We start from the raw sequence: 26302 nt of genomic DNA, 5'->3' as shown, positions 1-26302 counted from the left end.
CCTCTCTCTCTCCTACACAGCTTCTCCTCCCCCAGAGAGCTTCCCTCTCCCCCAGAGAGCTTCCTTCTCCCTCCCAGAGCAGGCCTGGGAGTCTCTCTGCTAAGTCTCTCTGCTAAGTCTCTCCTCTCCCAACTACCCAAAGCCATCAAGTCCCAGGCAGGGAGGCTCACTCCAGGCAAGCTCTTGGCTGCCAGCCCCTGCTCCTCACTGCCTCCAGCAGCACACTTTGGGTTATTTTTAGGTTCCCTGCAAAAAGAAACAACTCTGGAGGCACAAAGCCAAAAGCTGCCAAAGTGCCAAGCCACAGGGAACGTTCGGAGGCCTCTTCAAACCCCAAACCATGCTGCTGAAACAGGACCCTGAGAGGCAGCTGAGGCCAGCAGCTAAGTCCTGCTCTCTCCTTCTCAGCTGCAAGAGGGGAGGGGAGGGGAGGGGAGGGGAGGGGAGGGGAGGGGAGGGGAGGGGAGGGGAGGGGAGGGGAGGGGAGAGGAGGGGAGAGGAGGGGAGAGGAGGGGAGAGGAGAGATGGAAAGGAGAGGAGAGGAGAGATGGAGAGGAGAGGAGAGATGGAGAGGAGAGGAGAGATGGAGAGGAGAGGAGAGATGGAGAGGAGAGGAGAGGAGAGGAGAGGAGAGGAGAGGAGAGGAGAGGAGAGGAGAGGAGAGGAGAGGAGAGGAGAGGAGAGGAGAGGAGAGGAGAGGAGAGGAGAGGAGAGGAGAGGAGAGGAGAGGAGAGGAGAGGAGAGGAGAGGAGAGGAGAGGAGAGGAGAGGAGAGGAGAGGAGAGGAGAGGAGAGGGAAGAGAGGAGAGATAGGGAGGAGAGGAGAATCACAGAATGGGGTTGGGTTGGATCAAGAACTCATCCAACCTGGCCTGGAATATCTCTTTAGGGAGGTTGTGGAGCACATTCTGTGCTTCTGTGCTCCACAACCTCCCTGGGAAACCTTTGCCAGGGTCTCACCACCCTCCCCCTGTGCCACTCTCTCCCTACCCTCTCCAATCCATTCCCTTTCATCCATTCCAACCCCACCATGGGGCACCAAACCATGAGCCCAAGTGCCATGCTTGCATGAAGCACTCCAGGCAGGAGGACTCCATCACCTCTCTGGGTAGCCTCTGACCTGAAATTGTTCCTCATCTCCAACCTAAATGCTTGGGACCAGGCTTGGTTTAGTGGTGGTGAGTAAGGGGCACAATTTGACCACCCTCAGGGACAGGTGAAAGGGTAAGGGGCACAATTTGACCACCCCAGGGACAGGTGAAAGGGTAAGGGGCACAATTTGACCACCCCAGGGACAGGTGAAAGGGTAAGGGGCACAATTTGACCACCCCCAGTGACAGCACAAAGGGTAAGGGGCACAATTTGACCACCCCAGTGACAGGTGAAAGGGTAAGGGGCACAATTTGACCACCCCAGGGACAGGTGAAAGGGTAAGGGGCACAATTTGACCACCCCCAGTGACAGCACAAAGGGTAAGGGGCACAATTTGACCACCCCCAGTGACAGCACAAAGGGTAAGGGGCACAATTTGACCACCCCCAGTGACAGCACAAAGGGTAAGGGGCACAATTTGACCACCCCCAGTGACAGCACAAAGGGTAAGGGGCACAATTTGACCACCCCCAGTGACAGCACAAAGGGTAAGGGGCACAATTTGACCACCCCCAGTGACAGCACAAAGGGTAAGGGGCACAATTTGACCACCCCAGGGACAGGTGAAAGGGTAAGGGGCACAATTTGACCACCCCAGTGACAGCACAAAGGGTAAGGGGCACAATTTGACCACCCCAGTGACAGCACAAAGGGTAAGGGGCACAATTTGATCACCCCAGTGACAGGTGAAAGGGTAAGGGACACAATTTGACCATCCCAAGTTCCATCTCAATCCAAGGAGGAAGCTCTTTGATTTCAGGCTGGCAGAGCCCTGGCACAGGCTGCCCAGGGGGCTTGTGGAGTCTCCCAAGTTTGGGGTCCTTCCAAACCCACCTGGATGTGTTCCTGTGTGACCCTCTCTAGGTGCCCCTGCCCTGGATGCTCTCCAGGGGTCCCTCTCAAGCCCTCCCATGCTGTGATTTCCACCTGGCTGCTGGGAAAGCCCAGAGGCAGAACTCTGCATTCCCATGGGATCAGTGCCTAAGCAATACTGAGGGATGGGAAAGACTAAAAGCTCTCTTGGCTGGGACAGGGACACTCTGTGCTGGGTGAAGGTGGCAGGGCACTGAGGGTGGTGGTGAATGGTGCCACAGCCAGCTGGCAGCTGGCACCAGTGGTGTGCCCCAGGGAGCAGTGCTGGACACAGTCCTGTTTAATATCTTCACTGATGAGCTGGAGGAGGAGATGGAGTCCTCCAGTGGTGAGTTTGCAGCCAGCACCAAGCTAGGAGCAGCTGTGGAGCTGTTAGAGGGCAGGAGAGCCCTGCAGAGGGACCTGTCCAGGCTGCATGGGTGGGCAGAGGCCAAGGGGATGAGACTGAACAAGGCCAAGGGCAGGTTCTGCACTTTGGCCACAACAACCCCAAGCAGCACTACAGGCTGGGGCCAGAGTGGCTGAGAGCAGGCAGGCAGAGAGGGAGCTGGGGGTGCTGGCAGAGAGGAGCTGCAGAGGAGGCAGCAGTGCCCAGGTGGGCAGCAGAGCCAATGGCAGCCTGGGCTGGCTCAGGAGCAGTGTGGGCAGCAGGACAAGGGAGGTTCTTGTGCCCCTGTGCTCAGCACTGCTCAGGACACCCCTGCAGTGCTGTGTCCAGTTCTGGGCTCCTCCATTGCAGAGAGATGCTGAGGTGCTGGAAGGTGTTTGGAGAAGGGCAGCAAGGCTGGGGAGGGGCCTGGAGCACAGCCCTGTGAGGAGAGGCTGAGGGAGCTGGGGGGGTGCAGCCTGCAGCAGAGGAGGCTCAGGGCAGAGCTGATTGCTGCCTGCAGCTGCCTGCAGGGAGGCTGTAGCCAGGTGGGGTTGGGCTCTGCTGCCAGGCAGGCAGGGCCAGAAGAAGGGGACCCAGGCTGAAGCTGTGGCAGGGCAGGTTCAGGCTGGATGTTGTTAGGAAGTTGCTGGCAGAGAGAGTGATTGGCACTGGAATGGGCTGCCCAGGGAGGTGGTGGAGTGGCTGTGGCTGGAGGTGTTTAAGAGGAGGCTGCAGGAGGCACTCAGTGCCAGGGGTTAGCTCTAGGTTGGGCTCCAGGACCTCAGAGGTCTTTCCCAGCCTGGCTCATTCTGAGATTCAGGCAGCACAACCTCCAGGTGCTAAGGAACCAACCCCCTGCAGAAGGGCTGCAAATGCTCAACTCTTGCCCAGCAGACTCAAGAGGAATTCTCCTCTCAGTACCCAGCAGAAGCCAAAAGTGCCACAGAGCAAAGCAAGCAGCAAGGAAAGGAGAGGAGTGACAGAGCCTCAGCCCTGTCCCACTGCAGGAGCTACTCCTGCCCCTTGGAATGCAGAGTCTGGAAGAGCTCTCTGCCTGCAGCCATCAATCTGCTTCCAATCTCTCACTCCCAGTCCCTTCCCTTGCTCTTTAAAGGGCACAGCTCAGCAGCAGAGGATCCTTTCATGCAATGCCAGCTGGGTGACACAATGGAAAAATGCCATATGGCCACTTGAGGAGAAGTGAAGCATTCAGAGGGGGTTGCCACAGCAGGAAAGAGTTAGCAGCCTCCTATCAAGCCTGCTACAAAGCCAGGCCCAGCCCTGGGCCCCACAGCCCAGGGAAGGAAGAATCCCAGCAGCAAAAGCAGCTGAGGGAGGAGGAGGAGCCCCCAGGGCAGGTGGCACAGCTGGGACACTGCAGCCTCCTTCCTTGCAAGGGACACCAGAGGGCAAAGGAAAGTGCCAGCCAAGGCTGGCTAACAGCCTGCCACCTGATGCCACCCTGCTGGAATGCTGGCAGCCAGGAGCTTGGGAACATCCCAAGTGGCAGAGCAGGGATGTGCTGTGCTGAAAGGGAATGAGGAATCCCAGAACCGTTTGGGGCTGGGAAAAGGCTTTTAAGGTCATCACCGAGTCCAGCTGTGAAGCCATGAAGGGACTCAACCTGCATCCCTCAGCACCACAGCTACAAATCCTAAGAGCTTGCAGCTGTCCAGGCCTGCAGAGTGGAAAACTTCCCAAGGCTGAGAGGGAAAAGTTCATCCCAAGGGATCCACTGCCACTGGAGGGCAGAAGGGCTCTGCAGCAGGACCTCGACTGCCTGCACAGATGGGCAGAGCCCAAGGGGATGGAGTTCAATAGCTCCAAGTGCAGGGTGCTGCACTTTGGCCACAGCAACCCCATGCAGAGATACAGGCTGGGGTCAGAGTGGCTGAGAGCAGCCAGACAGAGAAGGATCTGGGGGTGCTGATTGATACCTGCCTGAACATGAGCCAGCAGTGTGTCCAGGTGGCCAAGAGAGCCAATGGCATCCTGGCCTGCATCAGGAATGGTGTGGCCAGCAGGAGCAGGGAGGTCATTCTGCCCCTGTACTCTGCACTGCTTAGACCTCACCTTGAGTGCTGTGTTCAGTTCTGGGCCCCCCCAGTTTAGGAGGGACATTGAGATGCTTGAGTGTGTCCAGAGAAGGGCAACGAGGCTGGGGAGAGGCCTTGAGCACAGCCCTACGAGGAGAGGCTGAGGGAGCTGGGATTGGTTGGCCTGGAGAAGAGGAGGCTCAGGGCAGACCTCATTGCTGTCTGCAACTACCTGAGGGGAGGTTGTGGCCAGGAGGAGGTTGCTCTCTTCTCTCAGGTGGCCAGCACCAGAACAAGAGGACACAGCCTCAGGCTGTGCCAGGGGAGATTTAGGCTGGAGGTGAGGAGAAAGTTCTTCACTGAGAGAGTCATTGGCCACTGGAATGGGCTGCCCGGGGAGGTGGTGGAGTCGCCGTCCCTGGAGCTGTTCAAGGCAGGACTGGACGTGGCACTTGGTGCCATGGTCTGGCCTTGAGCTCTGTGCTAAAGGGTTGGACTTGATGCTCTGTGAGGTCTCTTCCAACCTTGTGATACTGTGAGACTGTGATACTGAGATAGATGCTTCAGCATCTCCCTAGCTCGAGCAGTGATGCCTCCTGCCCTGGTTCCACACCCTCAGAGCTCCTCACTGCAAACCTCTCCCAGATCAGAACCAGCACTCAGGACCCTTCCCCAACTCACACTTTAAGATGCCAGAAGGGTTTAGGTTGAAAGGGAGCTCAAAGCTCAGCCAAGTTCCAACCCTCTGCCATAGGCAGGGACACTTCTCACTAGAAGAGGTCACTCAAGGCCTCAGCCAAGCTGGTCCTGAACACCTCCAGGGAGGTTGTGGAGCACAGAAGCACCCAATGTGATCTTTGATCACATTGGGTGCTTCTGTGCTCCACAACCTCCCTGGGCAAACCTGTGCCAGGGTCTCACCCCCCTCAACCTGTGCCAGGGTCTCACCCCCCTCAACCTGTGCCAGGGTCTCAGCACCCTCAACCTGTGCCAGGGTCTCACCCCCCTCAACCTGTGCCAGTCTCTCACCACCCTCACTGTAAAGAACTTCTCCAGCCACAGGTCCCTGATAACAGCTCCTGGAGCTCACTGCTCTCATCCCACAGCCTTAGCACTCCTCCAGGACTTCAGCACCACACTCCCCCAGTGGTCCCCTGCCCCAATCCCTGACATCCCATCCCCCCCCCCCCCCCACCACCACCTCTCTGCCAGGTGAGCACAGCTCCAGCTGCCTAACAGAACCCAAAGCTTCAAGGTTGGACCTTTCAAGCCACCTGAGGAGGAGCTGCCAGTTCCAACAGGACCCCCACAGCTTGCAGAGACAGAGAGAGAGGGAGAGAGGGAGAGGAAGGGTTAAAAAAGGAGGGATAAAAGGAGACTGAATGCAAACAGAAGCCACATGGCAGCTCCAGCCAGCATTTGGGAGGAATAAATCTTGCAAGAGCTTCTCAAGACCTGGAAGTGCTGCCAGGAACATCACCCCAGGTGTTAAAGAGGACAAGGAGAGGAGGCTGGGAGGGTGTCTTGGAGAAGAGCATCCTCAGGAGGAAGGGAAAAGCCAGGAAGCAGGTGTGGCTGTGGCTCCTGCTGCTGCCTGCCTGCTGAAGGCTTGGAGAGGCCTTTGCAAGCTCTGCACACCCCAGGGTGGGGGAGGATCACAAAGGTCTGCAGCTGAAGGGCACTCACTGTGTACTCTGCATGCTTCTTCCCATACCATTTCATCCACTTCCTGAACTCTCTGTCCATGGTCTGCAAGAGGGAGGAGAAACAAAAGCAGCTGTTAGAACATCTGTGCTGCAGGGCAGAGCAGGAGCTGCAGCTCTGCCAGGGCTCACTGCAGCCACAGCACTTTGGGCAGGCTGCAAGCCTGGGAAATGGCTCTCTGAGGGTAGCTCTGGAAGTGAATCCTGGAGTGACTCAGGTTGGAAGGGAGCTCAGAGCTCATCTTCTCCTCCATCCCCTGCCATGGGCAGGGACAATTTGGCTGCTCCAGGCCTCACCCAGCCTGGCCTTCAGCACCCCCAGCAAGGAGGCAGCCACAGCCTCCCTGGGCAGCCTGGGCCAGGCTCTCAGCACCCTCACACTGCACAACTCCTTCCTCAGCTCCACTCTCCCCCTGCTCTGCCTCAGCTCCAAACCATTCCCCCTGGGCCTGCCTCAGAGCCCCTCAGCAAAAGTCTCTCTGCAGCCTCCCTGCAGGATCCCTTCAGGCCCTGGCAGCAGCTCTGAGCTGCTCCTGGAGCCTTCTCCTCTGCAGCCTGCACCCCCCCAGCTCCCTCAGCCTGTGCCCACAGCAGAGCTGCTGCAGCCCTTGCAGCATCTTTGTGGCCTCCTCTGGCCTCACTCCAGCAGCTCTGTGCCCTCCTCCTGCTGGGACACCACAGCTGCACTGGGGACACCACAGCTGCACTGGGGACACCACAGCTGCACTGGGGACACCACAGCTGCACTGGGGACACCACTGGAGGCAGCACTGGAGGGCACCCCAGGAACTGATGCTCCTGATACACAGCTTGAGGGGGGGATTTATTTGCTTGCTCAGCACTTTCACCAGTCCTCTGCTTGCAGGAGGGTGAGAGCCTAAGAGAGATTTTCACTTCCCCTCTCTATCACTCATCCAAAGCTTAACTTCCCCTCCCTAACACTCATCCTAAGCTTAACTTCCCCTCCCTAACACTCATCCTAAGCTTAACTTCCCTCTCTGACACTCATCCTAAGCTTAACTTCCCCTCTCTAATGCTCATCCTAAGCTTAACTTCCCCTCTCTAACACTCATCCAAAGCTTAACTTCCCCTCCCTAACACTCATCCAAAGCTTAACTTCCTCTCCCCAACACTCATCCTAAGCTTAACTTCCCTCTCTAATGCTCATCCTAAGCTTAACTTCCCCTCTCTAACACTCATCCTAAGCTTAACTTCCCTCTCTAATGCTCATCCTAAGCTTAACTTCCTCTCTCTAACACTCATCCTAAGCTTAACTTCCCCTCTGTAACACTCATCCTAAGCTTATCTTCCTCTCTCTAACACTCATCCTAAGCTTAACTTCCTCTCCCCAACACTCATCCTAAGCTTAACTTCCCTCTCTAATGCTCATCCTAAGCTTAACTTCCCCTCTGTAACACTCATCCTAAGCTTATCTTCCTCTCTCTAACACTCATCCTAAGCTTAACTTCCTCTCCCCAACACTCATCCTAAGCTTAACTTCCCCTCTCTATCACTCATCCTAAGCTTAACTTCCCTCTCTAACACTCATCCTAAGCTTAACTTCCCCTCTCTATCACTCATCCTAAGCTTAACTTCCCTCTCTAACACTCATCCTAAGCTTAACTTCCCCTCCCTAACACTCATCCTAAGCTTAACTTCCCTCTCTAACACTCATCCTAAGCTTAACTTCCCCTCTCTATCACTCATCCTAAGCTTAACTTCCCCTCTCTATCACTCATCCTAAGCTTAACTTCCCTCTCTATCACTCATCCTAAGCTTAACTTCCCCTCCCTAACACTCATCCTAAGCTTAACTTCCCCTCCCTAACACTCATCCTAAGCTTAACTTCCCCTCTCTAATGCTCATCCTAAGCTTAACTTCCCCTCTCTAACACTCATCCTAAGCTTAACTTCCCCTCTCTAACACTCATCCTAAGCTTAACTTCCCCTCTCTAACACTCAGATCTACCTCTAAGCCCAGAAAGGAGCCCAGGCCCTGCCAGCAGAACTCTCAGGCAGCAATCAGCTGCAGCTGGAAATTTCCACAGGGTCCTGGCAGGGACACCAAAATGTCTCTTTAAGCTCCTCACCACCACTGTGGCTCTGCCCCTTTGCCCACACCACTCCAAGGCAGCACCATGGAGCTTTATTTTCCTCTCCCCTCCCTTCCCAAGGTATAATTTTGCAGCCTGAGTCACTTTGTTTTCACCATGCAGAGGTCTAAGGTTGTGTTCAGCCTCCTGAACAAAGCCAGGCAGGGCTTGACCAGGCTTTCCTATGTGCCTACAGCTCATCTGCCTTCCAGGTTTGCCTTGGAACTGATGCTCTTTGCCTGTCCCCACACTGGCACAGAAGTGGCAAGGAAGCTGCCTGCCTGCCCAGGCACTCAGAGCAAGACTCCCTTTGGGTGGCTTCTGAGCAGTCATTACCCAAGCAGCCAGCACAGGCCTCAATTAGCCTGCCCCAGCTTAATAACTGAGCTGAACTTCAGCTTGAGGACACCACAGAGAGGTTCAGCACCACTGGAAGCAGAGCAGAGCCTCTGAAACCTTCAGATCTCTGCTTCCTTGCTGGAGGAGCTGAGGGCTGTGGTCTCTACCAGCTCTGCTTCAGAGCTGCTCCAGGCACAGGCTGACTGCAGGTGCTGAGCTGAAGCTCAGACTGCAGCTGCCTTTGAGCAGCTCCCACACCATCACCTCAGCACAGCCTCACACTTCCTGGGCCTGGAATCACTCCAGAAAGCTGCTACAAGCTCCTGCTGTGCACAGAGTCACAGACTGCACCAGGATGGAAGGGACCAACCAAGGGCATCCTGTGCAACCCCCTGCAGGCAGCCAGAGCAGGCTGCCCAGGGCCACAGCAAGCCTGGCCCTGAGTGTCTCCAGGGATGGGGCCTCAAGCACCTCCCTGGGCAGCCTGTGCCAGTGTCTCCCTACCCTCACTGTGCACAACCTCCTCCTGCTGCCCAACCTCAACCTGCCCTGCTCCAGTGTCACACCTCTGGAGAGCAGGCAGGCATAGAGGGAGCTGGGGGTGCTGGCAGAGAGGAGCTGCAGAGGAGGCAGCAGTGCCCAGGTGGGCAGCAGAGCCAATGGCAGCCTGGGCTGGCTCAGGAGCAGTGTGGGCAGCAGGACAAGGGAGGTTCTTGTGCCCCTGTGCTCAGCACTGCTCAGGACACCCCTGGAGTGCTGTGTCCAGCTCTGGGCTCCTCCATTGCAGAGAGCTGCTGAGGTGCTGGAAGGTGTTTGGAGAAGGGCAGCAAGGCTGGGGAGGGGCCTGGAGCACAGCCCTGTGAGGAGAGGCTGAGGGAGCTGGGGGGGTGCAGCCTGCAGCAGAGGAGGCTCAGGGCAGAGCTGATTGCTGCCTGCAGCTGCCTGCAGGGAGGCTGTAGCCAGGTGGGGTTGGGCTCTGCTGCCAGGCAGGCAGGGCCAGAAGAAGGGGCCCCAGGCTGAAGCTGTGGCAGGGCAGGTTGAGGCTGGATGTTGTTAGGAAGTTGCTGGCAGAGAGAGTGATTGGCACTGGAATGGGCTGCCCAGGGAGGTGGTGGAGTGGCTGTGGCTGGAGGTGTTGCAGCCAAGCCTGGCTGGGGCACTGAGTGCCATGGTCTGGTGGCTGGGCAGGGCTGGGGGCTGGGTTGGGCTGTTGGAGCTTGGAGCTCTCTGCCAACCTGCCTGGTTCTGTGCTTCTAAGATTCTCTGCCCCTTCCTGACTCAAGGAACAAAAGCAATTAGGACTGAAAATGCTTCCTCCTTGCACAACACTTCACAGCAAGCCAGAGCCACCAAGTGAGCCTTCAAAGCAAGCAGCCACAGCCCCCAGCCTTCAGCACAAACCCCTCACCTCAGCATACTTGGCTGGGATGTCAGCTTTCTCCACTCCATAGTGATGTTTGCAGTTTGTGGCTGCAGCCACTTGCAGCACCACCTGGCCCACACCTGCAGGAAAGGGAGAGAAACACAAAGCTGAGGAGAAGCTGCAGTAGAGCAATGACTGCAAGAATGGAAGCAGACAAAGATCTGAGCTGAGTTGCTTTGCTGCTTCTCATGCACAAAGAGCAAGCAGGACAAAAAAGCTGAAGGGGTGATCAAGAGGACACACAGCAGCACATGGGCACAGAACCCCAGAATGGTTTGGGGTTGGAAGGGAGCTCAGAGCTCATCTCCTCCACCCCCTGCTGTGGGCAGCCTTGAGTTTAGCTTCTACTAACCAAATGGATCTGGAAGGTAGCTCAGGAGGCAAGAGGAGAGCTGCTGAGGGCTGCTGCTGGTCACTGCCCTTTCATTTCTGGTCAGGATCACAGGATCCTGCAGTGGCTCAGGCTGGAAGGGAGCTCAGAGCTCATTGCCTCCAGTCCCCCTGCCATGGGCTGGGACACCTCAGCTAGGCTCAGCTGCTCCAGGCCTCACCCAGCCTGGCCTTCAGCACCCCCAGCAAGGAGGCAGCCACAGCCTCCCTGGGCAGCCTGGGCCAGGCTCTCAGCACCCTCACACTGCACAACTCCTGCCTCAGCTCCACTCTCCCCCTGCTCTGCCTCAGCTCCAAACCATTCCCCCTTGGCCTGCCTCAGAGCCCTTCAGCAAAAGTCTCTCTGCAGCCTCCCTGCAGGATCCCCTCAGGCCCTGGCAGCAGCTCTGAGCTGCTCCTGGAGCCTTCTCCTCTCCATGCTGAGCATCCCAAGCCTGCCCTCACAGCAGAGCTGCTCCAGCAGGCTGTCACCTCCCCAGCAGTGCCAGGAAGGAGATCTGGGCTGCCTGCTTGGTCAGTTTAGTCTTGTGATCAAAGCAGGAGCCTCACTGGGGATTACCTGGCAGAAGTGCTCAGTACCACAACCCTCAGCCCTGCTTTACCTTCCAAGCACCACCCTCAGCCCTGCTTTACCTTCCAGACACCACCCTCAGCCCTGCTTTACCTTCCAAGCACCACCCTCAGCCCTGCTTTACCTTCCAGACACCACCCTCACCCCTGCTTTACCTTCCAAGCACAACCTCAGCCCTGCTTTACCTTCCAGACACCACCCTCAGCCCTGCTTTACCTTCCAGACACCACCCTCAGCCCTGCTTTACCTTCCAAGCACAACCTCAGCCCTGCTTTACCTTCCAAACACCACCCTCAGCCCTGCTTCACCTTCCAAGCACCACTCTCAGCCCTGCTTCACCTTCCAAACACCACCCTCAGCCCTGCTTCACCTTCCAAACACCACTCTCAGCCCTGCTTTACCTTCCAAGCACCACTCTCAGCCCTGCTTTACCTTTCAAGCACCACCTCAGCCCTGCTTTACCTTTCAAGCACCACCTCAGCCCTGCTTTACCTTCCAAACTCCAAAGCAGCACAACCTCAGCCCTGCTTTACCTTCCAAACACAACTCTCAGCCCTGCTTTACTTTCCAAGCACAACCTCAGCCCTGCTTTACCTTCCAAACACCACTCTCAGCCCTGCTTTACCTTCCAAGCACAACCTCAGCCCTGCTTTACCTTCCAGACACCACTCTCAGCCCTGCTTTACCTTCCAAACACCACTCTCAGCCCTGCTTTACCTTCCAAGCACAACCTCTGCCCTGTTTTACCTTCCAAACATCACCCTGAGCCCTGCTTTACCTTCCAAACACCACTCTCAGCCCTGCTTTACCTTCCAAGCACAACCTCAGCCCTGCTTTACCTTCCAGACACCACTCTCAGCCCTGCTTTACCTTCCAAGCACCACTCTCAGCCCTGCTTTACCTTCCAAACACCACCCTCAGCCCTGTTTTACCTTCCAAGCACCACCCTCAGCCCTGCTTTACCTTCCAAACACCACCCTCAGCCCTGTTTTACCTTCCAAGCACCACCCTCAGCCCTGCTTTACCTTCCAAACACCATCCTCAGCTCTGCTTTACCTTCCAAGCACCACTCTCAGACCTGATTTACCTTCCAAACACCACTCTCAGCCATGCTTCACCTTCCAAACACAACTTCAGCCCTGCTTTACCTTCCAAGCACCACCCTCAGCCCTGCTTTACCTTCCAAGCACCACTCTCAGCCCTGCTTTACCTTCCAAGCACAACCTCAGCCCTGCTTTACCTTCCAGACACCACCCTCAGCCCTGTTTTACCTTCCAAGCACCACCCTCAGCCCTGCTTTACCTTCCAAGCACCACTCTCAGCCCTGCTTTACCTTCCAAACACCAAATTCCTCTTCTGTTTTTCCTTCAAGCCAAAGCCCAAAAGCAAAGGGAAGGCAAAGAGAAGCCCCAAAGCCTCCCTTGCAGGTAGCACTCACTTACCACTGCCCAAGTCAACGAAGAGATCATCCTCTGTCATCTTAATCTCATCTATCATTTGAGCCACCAAGTCAAAGGAAGTTTCTCCATAGACCTCTGGGGAAAAGGGTTCATAGTTGTTGAGTTTCTCTGGGTCAGTCACCGAGTGGTTGTAGACCTGCTGCAGGATGTGGCGGAGGAGGCCGTTGGAGGGACGAGTGTTGAGCTTCATCGGCTGTGTGGTTCCCTTCCACTGCAGGGAAAAGAGCAGGAGAAGACCTCAGCCCCAGCCTGACCACAAGTGGGCATCACCAGCATGAGAGAGGAGAGATACAGGCTGGGGTCAGAGTGGCTGAGAGCAGCCAAACAGAAAGGGATCTGGGGGTGCTGATTGATACCTGCCTGAACATGAGCCAGCAATGTGCCCAGGTGGCCAAGAGAGCCAGTGGCATCCTGGCCTGCATCAGGAATGGTGTGGCCAGCAGGAGCAGGGAGGTCATTCTGCCCCTGGACTCTGCACTGCTTAGACCTCACCTTGAGTGCTGTGTTCAGTTCTGGGCCCCCCAGTTTAGGAGGGACATTGAGATGCTTGAGTGTGTCCAGAGAAGGGCAACGAGGCTGGGGAGAGGCCTTGAGCACAGCCCTACGAGGAGAGGCTGAGGGAGCTGGGATTGGTTAGCCTGGAGAAGAGGAGGCTCAGGGCAGACCTCATTGCTGTCTGCAACTACCTGAGGGGAGGTTGTGGCCAGGAGGAGGTTGCTCTCTTCTCTCAGGTGGCCAGCACCAGAACAAGAGGACACAGCCTCAGGCTGTGCCAGGGGAGATTTAGGCTGGAGGTGAGGAGAAAGTTCTTCCCTGAGAGAGTCATTGGCCACTGGAATGGGCTGCCCAGGGAGGTGGTGGAGTCGCCGTCCCTGGAGCTGTTCAAGGCAGGACTGGACGTGGCACTTGGTGCCATGGTCTGGCCTTGAGCTCTGTGGTAAAGGGTTGGACTTGATGATCTGTGAGGTCTCTTCCAGCCTTGGTGATACTGTGACACTGTGTGACACATTGCCTGCCAACTGCTCTGTACTGGAGCACTGGGTGAAGTTCTGAAGCCTCTGAGACACAAGGAGGAGATGGAAGTGGTGGAGTCAGGCCACAGGAGGACACTGAGATGCTCAGAGAGGCTGCAGCAGCTCTGCTCTGAGGACAGGCTGAGAGGGTTGGGGATCTGCAGCCTGGAGAAGGCTTGGAGGAGACCTTGGAGTGGCCTTGCAGGAGATGAAGGAGGCTACAGGAGGGCTGGGGAGGGACTATTGACAAGGACTTGGAATGAGAGGAGGAGGAGGAGGAGGAATGGGTTTGGAGTGGCAGAGGGGAGACTGAAAGTGGATGTTGGGAAGAAGTTGGGGGCAGGGAGGGTGGGGAGAGACTGGCACAGGTTGAGGGTGGGGAGACACTGGCACAGGGGGAGGGTGGTGAGACACTGGCACAGGTTTCCCAGGGAGGTTCACCTCAAAACCTCCCTGGAGATGTTCAGGACCAGGTTGGCTGAGTCCTTGAGCAGCCTCTTCTAGTGGGAGGTGTCTCTGCCTATGGCAGGGGGGTTAGAACTGGCTGAGCTTTGAGGTCCTTTCCAACCTAAACCATTCTATGATGCTAAGGAGATCCCCCACAGCATGGACTGCTCTGTGCTGGGCCTCCCCTGGGCTCAAGGAGAGGATTTCCTGCTGGAAACTGGTGGCAAATTGGAAATGGAAGAGATTGGGAACTTAAAAAGAGATTGAGGCTGTTGAGTCTGGGGAAAAGGAGGCTGTGGGGAGACCTTTAAGCAGCCTTCAAGTACCTAAAAGAGGCTACAAAAGAGCTGGGGAGGGACTTGTGACAGGAGCTGGGAGTGATAGGAGGAGATGGAATGGATTGAAGTTGGGAGAGGGGAGATTGAGAGTGTGGAGATGAGGAAAGAATTCTTGCCAGTGAGGGTAGGGAAACACTGGCAGAGGCTGCCCAGGGAGGTTGTGGATCACTGAAGCACAGAATGTGATCTTTGATCTTTCAGTGATCCACAACCTCCCTGCTGAGATGTTCTGCAGCTGGAAGGTGCTGAGAGCCTGGCACAGGTTTGCTCAGGGAGGTTGTGGAGCACAGCAGGAAGGTGCTGAGAGCCTGGCACAAGATGCCCAGGGAGGTTGTGGAGCACAGCAGGAAGGTGCTGAGAGTCTGGCACAGGATGCCCAGGGAGGTTGTGGAGCACAGCAGGAAGGTGCTGAGAGCCTGACACAGGATGCCCAGGGAGGTTGTGGAGCACAGCAGGAAGATGCTGAGAGCCTGGCAGAGGTTTGCCCAGGGAGGTTGAGGAGCACAGCAGGAAGGTGCTGAGAGCCTGGCACAGGATGCCCAGGGAGGATCACAGCAGGAAGGTTCTGAGAGCCTGGCACAGGTTGCTCAGGGAGGTTGTGGAGCACAGCAGGAAGGTGCTGAGAGCCTGGCACAGGTTTGCCCAGGGAGGTTGAGGAGCACAGCAGGAAGGTGCTGAGAGCCTGGCACAGGATGCCCAGGGAGGTTGTGGAGCACAGCAGGAAGGTACTGAGAGCCTGGCACAGGATGCCCAGGGAGGCTGTGGATCTTTGATCACATTCTGTGCTTCTGTGCTCCACAACCTCCCTGGAGCGATGCTCAAGGCCAGGCTGGATGAGACCTCAAGCAAGCTGAGCTGGTGGAAGTGTCCCTACCCATGGCAGGGGATTGGGACTGGATGATCTCCAGAGGTCCCTTCCCAACCCAACCCAACCCATGCTGGAATTTTCTGCTCTGTTTTCCTTCCTCCAATCTATTTTAGAGCTGAGAACCTCAAAAGCCTTCTCAATTGGTCTGCAAAGAGAAAACCATTCCAGCACTGCCAGACAGATCCCACAGAGAGCAGCTGAACTGAGTGGCAAGCAAGGAAATTCCTAAGTCATGGATCACTTCCACAACACACAGGAGACTTCATATGGATTATTTAAGTACCCCTAAGCCAGAGTTTTCTCCATGCAAATGTCAAAGGCTGTAATAAATCCTTGGGAACCATCTCCAAGCTGAACACAGAGAAATGTTTTCTTCCCTCTGGAGGGGACTCAGGGATCTCCAAGTGCCAAATAACAGCCCCAGAAGTGTGCACTCAAAGAGTCAAAGCTTAAAAACCTACACTTTGGGGATGAAATGTTATGGGTTTTGGATTTTTTCTTCCTATTAGGATGTGAGAAACACCTTCAGAGGCCAGGAGGGAGCAGGAAAAAAAGGTCCTGGGCTGGCTCAGGAGCAGTGTGGGCAGCAGGACAAGGGAGGTTCTTGTGCCCCTGTGCTCAGCACTGCTCAGGACACCCCTGCAGTGCTGTGTCCAGTTCTGGGCTCCTCCATTGCAGAGAGCTGTTGAGGTGCTGGAAGGTGTTTGGAGAAGGGCAGCAAGGCTGGGGAGGGGCCTGGAGCACAGCCCTGTGAGGAGAGGCTGAGGGAGCTGGGGGGGTGCAGCCTGCAGCAGAGGAGGCTCAGGGCAGAGCTGATTGCTGCCTGCAGCTGCCTGCAGGGAGGCTGTGGCCAGGTGGAGTTGGGTTCTGCTGCCAGGCAGCCAGGGCCAGAAGGGGACCCAGGCTGAAGTTGTGGCAGGGCAGGTTGAGGCTGGATGTTGTTAGGAAGTTGCTGGCAGAGAGAGTGATTGGCACTGGAATGGGCTGCCCAGGGAGGTGGTGGAGTGGCTGTGGCTGGAGGTGTTGCAGCCAAGCCTGGCTGGGGCACTGAGTGCCATGGTCTGGTGGCTGGGCAGGGCTGGGGGCTGGGTTGGGCTGTTGGAGCTTGGAGCTCTCTTCCAACCTGCCTGATTCTGTGATTCTAAAGGCCTGACAATGCTGAGAGGTGGTGATGGGACTGGATGGATGGGGAGGGTGCAGAGCTGGGGCAGGTAGCACTGTCTGGGAACTGCTTTGTGCGCAAAGCCAAGGCAGGTAGAGGTGAAGCTTGAAGAGGGCAGATGGAGACTGGAGATTAGGAGGAAACTCTTGCCAGTGAGGGTGAGGAGAGGCACAGGTTGAGGGTGGGGAGACACTGGCACAGGTTGGGGGTGGGGAGACACTGGCACAGGTTGCCCAGGGAGGTTGTGGAGCACAGAAGCACCCAATGGGATCGAAGATCCCATTGGGTGCTTCTGTGCTCCACAACCTCCCTGGAGAGATGCTCAAGGCCAGGTTGGATGAGGCCTTGAGCAAGCTGGGCTGGTGGAAGTGTCCCTGCTTATGACACAAGGTTGACACTGGATGACACTGAAGTTCTCTTCCAGCCAGTCTGTGGTGGTAGGAATTTGTAGCCTCAACTCTTGAGTTGTTCATCCTCAGACTCCAAAGGTAGGTGGAGGAGGAGATTTGGCTACGGCTGTGGTTAACAGAGGGCTGAAACTGGATGATCTTGAAAAGTCCCTTCCAACCCAACCCAATCTGTGCCTCTATGAAGCCATGGCACCTAAAGGGGAGGTTCAGGCAGCTAGAAGGGAGGTCCAGACAGCTGCAGATGGCACCAAGGCAGGTGCCAAAGCTGGGTACCTACCAGCTGATGGATGCTGTCGATGGCGCGGTTGTACTTGTCGCAGAGCCTCTGCATGCTCTCAAAGCTGGGTGGGGAAGAAGAACACAGAGTCAGGCACAAGCACAGCTCCCAACAGGCAGCCTGAAAGGTCCAACCTTGAGCTTTTGTCACCATACTCAGAATAAGTTAACTCCCCAGGGCTCGTTTCTGGCCACCAGATGTAATTACAGCCCCAGCTGCCTTCAGTAGGACTGCCCAGCAGAGCAGGAGCACAGGAGAGAGACTGCTGCTGGCTTTCAGGGCAAGCAAAAAGGGTTGAACCTGGTCTAGGTGAGCCTGCTGGTGCAGGGGTGGGGTTGGACTGGATGATCTCCAGCCCCTCTCATGGTCCCTTCCAACCCCTCTCATTCTGTGCTTGAAGCCCAAGCACAGCTCAGCAGGAAGCTCTGCGCCCTTATGGTCCAAGAAGCCTTTGCCATGGTCCAAGAAGCCTTTGCCATGGTCCAAGAAGCCTTTGCCACGGTCCAGGAGGCTTTTGCCATGGTCCAAGCTGCACAGAAATCCAGGCCATGTGCCCAGCTGCCCCTCAGCTCCATTCCCCTCTCTCTGATCCTCACAGCACAGGGTTATTTCTTTTTCCCTCTAGAAATGATTCAACTCCGGGACTTGCAACTGCTGCAGATCCAGGACACAACCTGCAGCTGCAGCCCAGCAGGCAGGGCAGAGTGAGGGCTGCAGGGGCTGCAGGGGATTACAGCCAGGCAGGGCACAGTGAGGGCTGCAGGGGATTACAGCCAGGCAGGGCAGATGCCTCAGTGACAGAAGCTGAGAGGATTAAATGAATTCATCTGAGGCCAGGGGAAGAAAAGATCCTGCCAGGAACATCATCTGTTACATAACCAGGCCCACAAAGCAGCAGCAACAAAGCCCAAGCCAAGGAGTTAGAGAAGCATTAAAGCCAGGGCATCACCTCCTTGTGCCCAGGTGGCCAAGAAAGCCACCAGCATCCTGGTCTGGATCCACAAAGTGTGGGCAGCAGGAGCAGGGCAGGGATTGTCTCCCTGTGCTCAGCGCTGGGGAGGCCACACCTTGAGTCCTGGGGTCAGGTTTGGGCTCCTCACTCCCAAGAAGGACATTGAGGAGCTGGAGGAGGTCCAGAGTAGGGCAAGGAAGCTGGGGAAGGGTCTGGAGAACAGGGCTGGGGAGGAGCAGCTGAGGGAGCTGGAGCAGGGTGCTCAGCCTGGGGTGCTCAGCATGGAGGGGGGAGGCTGAGGGCAGAGCTCATTGCTCTCTGCAGCTCCCTGAGAGGAGGCTGGAGCCGGGTGGGGGTTGGGCTCTGCTCCTCAGTCTCAGGTGATAGGAGGAGAGGAAATGGCCTGAGATTGTGCCAGGGGAGGCTGAAGTCGGTGACAGGAGAAGCAGAAGTGGCCTCAAGCTGCACCACAGCCCAGCCCAGTCAGGACCTGCACTGAGAGCCACACGAAGCTCTCTGCAGACTCTTCCCAAGCCACCTCCAAGCGACCTCTGAGCGCCCAAAGCAGCAGCAGGAACCCTCTGCCTGGAGCCCTGCACCCAAGGAGCATCCATCCTGGGCAAAAGGCTTCCAGTGGCCACCTTCCAAACAGGAATTCCTGTGTCCCTCCAAGAGGCAGAAACCTCTCAGTGCCATTCAGATCCCTAAGGCTGGCCTGAGTCCAAGCAGGCAGATACCAATCATTGTTTGGGGCTGAGTAATCCCAACGTGGAGCAGAGCTCAGCTCTCTGCTCTCTCTCTCTCTCTCTCTCTCTGTGTGTGGAGTTTCCAATCCTGTCCTTAATCCCAGAGCCTTTGCCAATGTTGCTGTTACACATTTCCCACCAAAATAACTGCACAGGCTGAAGCCAGCTCTAAAAGCAAACTTCAGTTTGTAAGTGGCTAAGAATAACCAAAGTGATTCACTGGGAATGGAGCTGGCCTGAGCCTGCTTGAAGGGGGTGGGGGTAGGAGTTTGGAGTGGGGAGGGAAGGATTGAAGAAGTTTTCCTCTCACCTTTTTGTATCATAGTCAATTAAAACATAGTTTTCCATAGCAAGCTTAAGATCTGGGATTTCTTCACAGACCCACCTAAGGAGGAGAGAAGAAATCAGCATTAAGAGCAGCTCCAAGCAAGCTCTAAGCTGGTACTGCCTCTAGGGCAGCTCAGCAGACTTAGAGGATGGCATCAATCAGAGATGCACAGAGTCAGGTGGGTTGGAAGGGACCTTTAAGGGCAGTTGGTTCCAACCCTTACCCAGCCACGGGTAGGGACATCTCCACCAGCCCAAGTTAGTCATAGAGCATAGAACCAAGCAGGGTTGGAAGGGAGCACAAGCAGCAGGCAGTGCCAAGCCCTGCCATGCCCAGGGACACCCTACCCTAGAGCAGGCTGCACACAGCCTCAGCCAGCCTGGCCTCAAACACCTCCAGCCATGGGGCCTCAACCACCTCCCTGGGCAACCCCTACCAGGCTCTCACCACTCTCCTGCTCAACAACTTCTCCCTAACCTCCAGCCTCACTCTCCCCATTTCCAGCTCTGTTCCATCCCCCCAGTCCTATCCCTCCCTCACAGCCTCAAAAGTCCCTCCCCAGCTTTTCTGTGGCCCACTCAAGACACTGCAAGGTCACACTAAGGTCACTTCAGAGCCTTCTCCTTTACAGCCTGAAACTCAGCATCCAATCAATTCCCTCTGCCACTTGGAACAGCCTCATTTGGCTCTTCTCCCCTCTTTGGCTGCCCAACCTAGCACCCAGCCTGCAACACCTCCACCCTGACAGCCTCTGGTAGCCTCCTTAAGATACTGCAAGCTCACAACAAGGTCACCTCAGAGCCTTCTCCTCTCCAGCCTGGGGAGATCTCTGATCTCAGAGGTCTTTTCCCCCCTGAATGACTCTGGGAGTGCAAGCCAGGGGAGGCTGCAGCCTGCTCTGCCTGCCACACTTACCGAATGGTCTCGATGATTTCGTGAGCAGCATCGTGGTGTTTGTCCTGCAACAGAGAGCAAAGAGGAGGTTTCACAGAGCCATCAGCAGTGTTGATGCCACCCAGCCCATGAAACCCACCCAGAAGAGGTCTCTGTGCACTGGCAGAAAAAGTGACCTCTGCCAACAGCCTGCAACTGTGCCAGGGCAGGGTTAGGCTGCAGAGCAGCAACTATTTCTCTGCTGCAAGAGTGGTCAGGGGTTGAAAGAAGCTGCCCAGGGAGGTGCAGCTCAGAGGAGATTGTGGAGTCTTCTTCTCTGGGTAGCTTCACAGGATCAGAGAATGTCAGAAGCTGGGAGGGACCTCCAAAGCTCAGCCAGTCCAAGCCCTGCCAGAGCAGCAGCACCCAGAGAGGAGCACACAGCAACACATCCAGGCAGGGGTTGAGTATCTCCAGAGGGGGAGACTCCACAGCCCCCCTGGGCAGCCTGTGCCAGGCTCTGGCACCCTCACAGGGAAAAAATTCCTCCTCATCTTTAAATGAAGCTTCCTCTGCCTCAGCTGCCACCACTGCCCCTTGGCCTGGCACTGGCATCCCCCAGCAGAGCCTGGCTGCAGCCTCCTGCCACTCACCTGCACACATTGAGAAGCACTGCTGAGGTCACCTCTCAGCTCCTCTGCTCCCAGCTCCCAGCCCCAGCTCCCTCAGGCTCTCCTAGCAGAGCTGCTCCATTCCCTTCAGCACCTCTGTGGCTCTGGGCTGGGCTCTCTCCAGCAGTTCTGTGTCCCTCTTGAACTGGGGGGCCCAGAACAGGACACAGGACTCCAGATGTGGCCTCAGCAGGGCAGAGCAGAGGGGCAGGAGAACCTCTCTCCACCTACTCACCACAGCCCTGCTCATGCCCCCCAGACTGGCACTGCCCCTCCTGGCACCAGAGCACACTGCTGGCTCCTGCTCACCCTCCCAGCCACCAGGACCCCCAAATCCACTTCCCCTTCACTGCCTTCCATCAGCTCAGTCCCCAACCTATCCTGAGCCCTGGGGCTGTTCTTTCCCAGGTGCCAGACTCTGCCCTTGCCCTTGCTGAACTGCATTCAATTACTTCAAGCCCCAGCTGGATGCATTCCTGAGTGACCTGCCCTGGGTGATGCTGCTTTGGATGGGGGGGGAGGGTTGGATTTGGTCTCCAGAGGTCCCTTCCAACCCCTGACTGGAGTGTCTTAGGAACTGTGTGCCCAGCAGAGCCAGGGAGGTTCTCCTGCCCCTCTGCTCTGCCCTGCTGAGACCTCATCTTGAGCACTGCCTTCAGTTTGGGGCTCCCCAGTTGGAGAGGGACAGGAACTGCTGGAGAGAGTGCAAGAGAGGCTGTGAGGATGAGGAGGGGACTGGAACAGTGCCTGGTGGGGAAGGGCTGAGGGCCCTGGGGCTGCTTAGGCTTAAGACTGAGAGGAGATTGAATCAATGTCTATCAACCTCTGGGGGCTGGGGGTCAGGAGGGGGGGACAGGCTCTGCTCACTGCTCCCTGGCACAGGACAAGCAGCAGTGGATGGAAGCTGCAGCACAGGAGGTTCCAGCTCAGCACAAGGGGGAACACAAGGGGGAAGTGTGGCCTTCTGCACGAGGAATGAAAAGGTTTGTGGCAGAGCAAAAGGACAGATGGGAAGCAGCAAATCTCACTCAGGTGCTCATGCAGCTGTGAGAGCAGCTCCAGCCAATTTCTGTCCACCCTGAGGCACCTTTTGAGGCTGCAGGAATGGGTTCATGCATCTGAATGGGTTTGTGTTGCAGCACAGGAGGTTCCAGCTCAGCACAAGGGACAACTTCTTGGCTGGAAGGGTCCCAGAGCCCTGGCACAGGCTGCCCAGAGAGGTTGTGGAGTCTCCTTGTGTGGAGCCTTTCCAGGCCTGTCTGGATGTGTTCCTGTGTGCCCTGAGCTGGGTTGTATGGTCCTGCTCTGGCAGGGGAGGTTGGACTGGGTGAGCTCTTTGGCTCCCTTCCAACCCCTCACATCTGTGATCCCTGTGATCCTCTGATCCTCCACCATGCTGTGATCCCATGGCCTGCAGCAGCTCAGCTCAGCTGCATCTGGGTCTGCTCTCACAGTGCTGGCAGCAGCAGACCCTGGTGAGCCTCCTGCAGCAGCCAGGCCAGCAGCCATGGAACACCCTCTGCAGAAGCCTCCTGGCTGAGGCTCAAGAAGCAGCTCTGCTCTGCCTGCAGCCACCAGAGCCTGCCCGTGGTGTGCTGTGTGTCACGAAGAGCAGCTCCATTCATCCCCCAGCTCTGCTCCTGCCTCCCTCCTCCCCAGCAGCCTACGTGCTGCTCGCTGTGCTCCTGCACTGCCCTCGGACTGATGCTGCCTCAGAGGCCCTTGCAAGCTTCTCAGCCACACAGAATGAAGCTGTTGCAGGAGCCAGGACCTCATCTCCTTGCTGGGGGCTGTGCACTAAGTATTTAAGGGGGGAAAAAAGCTGCAAAATCAGCTCCTGAGGATGTCCAAAGCTGTTCCTAACAACTTCATCAACCTTCCCCCTGCCCCCAGGATAGCCCTGAGCAGACAATTCAGAGTTGGTTTCTTCTCCAGCTGAACTTTATAGAACCAAGAGGTTTGTTTTCCACTTCAGTGTTCAATCTCAGCCTGAAAGGTGAACTCCCAGAGGGGACACAAAGTAAAAGTCAGCCTCTTGCCAAAACATTGCCCTGGAAAACGACATGGAAAGGGAGCAGAGCTCTGCAAGAGGAGGCAGGCAGAGAACAGCTCCAGTCAGCACAGCTCCACTGCTCTGCAGGCTCAGCACCTCCAGGGCTCTCACAGAGATGCTCCAGGCCCCTCAGCAGCTTCTTCACAGCCTCTGCTGGACTCTGCAGCAAGAGGGTCAAGGTCCAAGGGAGAGAGATGATCCAGACTCTCACATCTGGGGAGCCCAGAGCTGGGCACAAGCTCCAGGTGTGGCCTGACCAGAGGTGAGGAGGAGAAGCTCCCTCAAGTTGCTGCTCACAGGTGTCAGGGGTTGGAAGGGACACAAAGAGCTCATCCAGTCCAACCCCCCCCCTGCCAGAGCAGGACCATCCAATCCAGCTCAGGGCACACAGGAACACATCCAGACAGGCCTGGAAAGGCTCCACACAAGCAGACTCCACAACCTCTCTGGGCAGCCTGTGCCAGGGCTCTGGGAGCCTTCCAGCCAAGAAGTTGCCCTTGTGCTGAGCTGGAACCTCCTGTGCTGCAGCTTCCATCCACTGCTGCTTGTCCTGTGCCAGGGAGCAGTGAGCAGAGCCTGTCCCCCCCTCCTGACCCCCAGCCCTCAGAGATTGACAGACATTGATTCAATCCCCTCTCAGTCTTCTCCAGCCTAAGCAGCCCCAGGGCCCTCAGCCCTTCCTCATCAGGCAGTGCTGCAGTCCCCTCATCATCCTCACAGCCTCCCTTGGACTCTCTCCAGCAGTTCCTGTCCCTCTCCAACTGGGGAGCCCCAAACTGAAGGCAGTGCTCAAGATGAGGTCTCAGCAGGGCAGAGCAGAGGGGCAGGAGAACCTCCCTGGCTCTGCTGGGCACACTCTGCTCAATGCCCCCCAGGACCCCATTGGCCTCATGGTCCAGTTGGCCTTGGTTACTGAAGCCATGAGTGTCCCTGGGGCTTGCAGATGAAGACTTTGGCTCACTCCACTCCACCTCCACACATGCAAAGTGGGATCCTTGCATGACCTGAGCTGCCCACACATTGCCACAGAGGGAAGGGAGCAATGAGCCCAACCCTCTGAAGCTGAGAAAAGAAATGCAGCTCCCCCAGCCCAATCTTCAGAGAGCTTTGAGACCCTTCAGTGGCTCCTCAGACAGGACCATGGCTGTGCACAGCTTGGGACTTCCTTTTGCCACTGGAATGGGCTGCCCAGGGAGGTGGTGGAGTGGCTGTGGCTGGAGGTGTTGCAGCCAAGCCTGGCTGGGGCACTGAGTGCCATGGTCTGGTGCCTGGGCAGGGCTGGGGGACAGGTTGGGCTTGGAGGAACGTGGAGCTCTCTTCCAACCTGCTTGGTTCTATGCTTGAGTGCCCAAGACTGCAGTGTCCTACCACAGCAGCAGCTCTTCTGCAGAGCCACTTCAGTGCCTGGCTCAGCAGAACACACACAGCCCAGTGGCCAAAGCAGCTCTTCAGGAAGGTGCAAGCCAGCTGTGGTCAGGCACCTGCAGAGCAGGAGGGCACCAAGAGAAGTGTGGCCAGGAAATCTGGGAAGCTTCTCCTCCTCCTCTGCTCCTGGTGAGACCATACCTGGAATGCTGTGTCCCATTCTGGGCTCCCTAAAACTGCTTGGAGTGAGTCCAGTGGAGGCTGTGAGGGTGATGAAGGGACTGGAACCCCTCTGCTGTGGGCAAAGGCTGAGAGCCCTGGGGCTGAGAGCCTGCAGAAGAGCAGCCCCAGAGGGGAGCTGAGAAATGCTCAACAAGAGCCAAAGGAGCTGTGGGGGGGCAAGAGGATTGGGGCAGATTCTTCTCAGTGGTGCCCAGGGACAGGACAAGGTACAATGGGCACAAAGTGGGAGCCAGGAGGCTCCACCTGAGCAGGAGAATCTGATCTGATGTGCTCTGATGGGAGATGCTCTTCCTGCCTGCTGGCCAGGGTGAGAGTGGATTTGGGGGTGGGGGGTGTAGAGGGCTGGCACTGCAGTGGGCAAGCTGGGGGGGCAACCTCATTCCTGACTCCTCTCCAAGCCCCTCAGGACAAACCCAAGTTCTTTAGGTGTCACTGTGTCCCCTTCATACCCAGTTTGTCCCCCTGGGGGCACAGAGGAGGCAGCAGGACAAGGGAGAAGGCAGCTTGTGAGGGGAGGCTGTGATGTGAGCTTCAGCTCAGCACCACTCCCCTGCCAGGGCCACCCCAGGTAGCTTTGGTGCTGCTTTAGCATCACTTTGGGACTCAAGGAAAGAGCAGGAGGGAGATGGGGAGCAAAGGAAAGACTTCCTTGGGGTGAGGCTGCTGGAGGCCTGCAGCAGGCTGCCCAGGGAGGTTGTGGAGTCTCCTTCTCTGCACAGCTTCCAACCCCCCCTTGGCCATTGTGCTCCTGGGCAAGCTGCTATGGGTGCCCTGCTGGGGCATGGGGGGTTGGGCTGGCTGAGCTCCAGAGGTCCCTTCCAACCCCTCTGCTCCTGGGCAAGCTGCTGTGGGTGCCCTGCTGGGGCAGGGGGGGTTGGACTGGCTGAGCTCCAGAGGTCCCTTCCAACCCCTCTGCTCCTGGGCAAGCTGCTGTGGGTGCCCTGCTAGGGCAGGGAGGTTGGGTGAGCTCCAGAGGTCCCTTCCAACCCCCTAACACCCCATAAAGCTCAGAATATACATGGAGAAAGGACATCTTCTCTTCCAGTGCCCCCCTGCTGAATCCAACCCACCCAGAAGAAAACCCCACCTGAAACAAGCTGCTTCCCCTGCCCACCCTCCTGGCCCTCTGAGTGGCTGCCTTCAGATCCCAACCCACTCCCAAAGCTTCAAGCACCTCACTCTGGCTCCACTCCTACACCCCCAGAAGTCATTTAGATTTGCTCCACACCTAAGCCAGAGAACAAAGGAACTCAGGCCCCTGGCCCCTGGCTCAGAGAGCAGCTTGGCTGCCTGCAGAGGCAGCCCTCTCCCCAGGCAGTGGCTCATAAATCCACAGCAGAGGATGCTCCAGCTGGAGCCAAGATGGTCCAGCAGAGATCAAAAAGATGGATTAGGAAAAGCCAATCGATCTTGCAGAAGGTTGGGTGGGACAAGCAGCACTTTAATGGGCCCTGGGCTCACTTTAATAGCCCCTGGGCTTCCTCCAGCTGGGGAGGAGGAGAAGCATTGCTCTAAACCCAGGCAGAGCTGCTGGAGAGCAGGAGGAAGTTCTTCAGCAGGAGGGTGGAGAGGGAGACGCTGGCACAGGCTGCCCAGGGAGGTTGTGGATGCCTCCTCCCTGGAGGTGTTCAATGCCAGGTTGGATTAAGCCTTGAGCAAGCTGGGTTGGTGGAAGTGTCTTTGTCCAGGTCCCTGCCAACCTGAGCCATTTCAGGGTTCTGTGCTCCTCCAAAACCCAATGGAGCCTCCCTAACGTCTCTGCTGCTGACCCCTAAGTGGTATCCAGGGCCATGGTTTAGTGCTGGGCTTGGCAGGCTCATAGAATGGGTTAGGTTGGAAGGGAGCTCAAAGCTCAGCCAATTCCAACACCTCCCACTAGAACAGGTCACTTAAGGCCTCATCCAGCCTGGTCCTGAGCACCTCCAGGGAGGTTGTGGAGCACAGAAGCACCCAATGTGATCTTTGATCCCATTCTGTGCTTCTGTGCTCCACAACCTCCCTGGGAAACCTATGCCAGTGTCTCCCCACCCTCAACCTGTGCCAGTGTCTCACCACCCTCAACCTGTGCCAGTCTCTCCCCACCCTCAACCTGTGCCAGTCTCTCCCCACCCTCAACCTGTGCCAGTCTCTCACCACCCTCCCTGCCAA

At 56.8% G+C, this 26302-nt stretch overlaps 1 protein-coding gene across 4 annotated transcripts in view; it reads right to left on the bottom strand.

The window, feature by feature from the left end:
* Window positions 1-26302, bottom strand: part of DOT1L (DOT1 like histone lysine methyltransferase) — a 96025-nt gene that overhangs the window by 53122 nt on the left and 16601 nt on the right. For all 4 annotated transcript variants that reach the window (XM_064175098.1, XM_064175101.1, XM_064175100.1 and 1 more), the window contains exons 2-7: window positions 19865-19908; window positions 18932-19006; window positions 16924-16987; window positions 12391-12619; window positions 9973-10067; window positions 6117-6179 (exon numbers count right to left, since the gene is read on the bottom strand). In XM_064175098.1, the coding sequence (XP_064031168.1) occupies window positions 6117-6179; window positions 9973-10067; window positions 12391-12619; window positions 16924-16987; window positions 18932-19006; window positions 19865-19908 (570 nt within the window). The remainder of the gene's footprint in view (window positions 1-6116; window positions 6180-9972; window positions 10068-12390; window positions 12620-16923; window positions 16988-18931; window positions 19007-19864; window positions 19909-26302) is intronic.

This window comes from Pogoniulus pusillus, chromosome 41 (genome assembly GCF_015220805.1).
Source record: "Pogoniulus pusillus isolate bPogPus1 chromosome 41, bPogPus1.pri, whole genome shotgun sequence".
Lineage (NCBI taxonomy): Eukaryota > Metazoa > Chordata > Aves > Piciformes > Lybiidae > Pogoniulus > Pogoniulus pusillus.
Note: the sequence above shows the minus strand (reverse complement) of the source record. Positions and strands in the feature narration are given on the sequence as shown.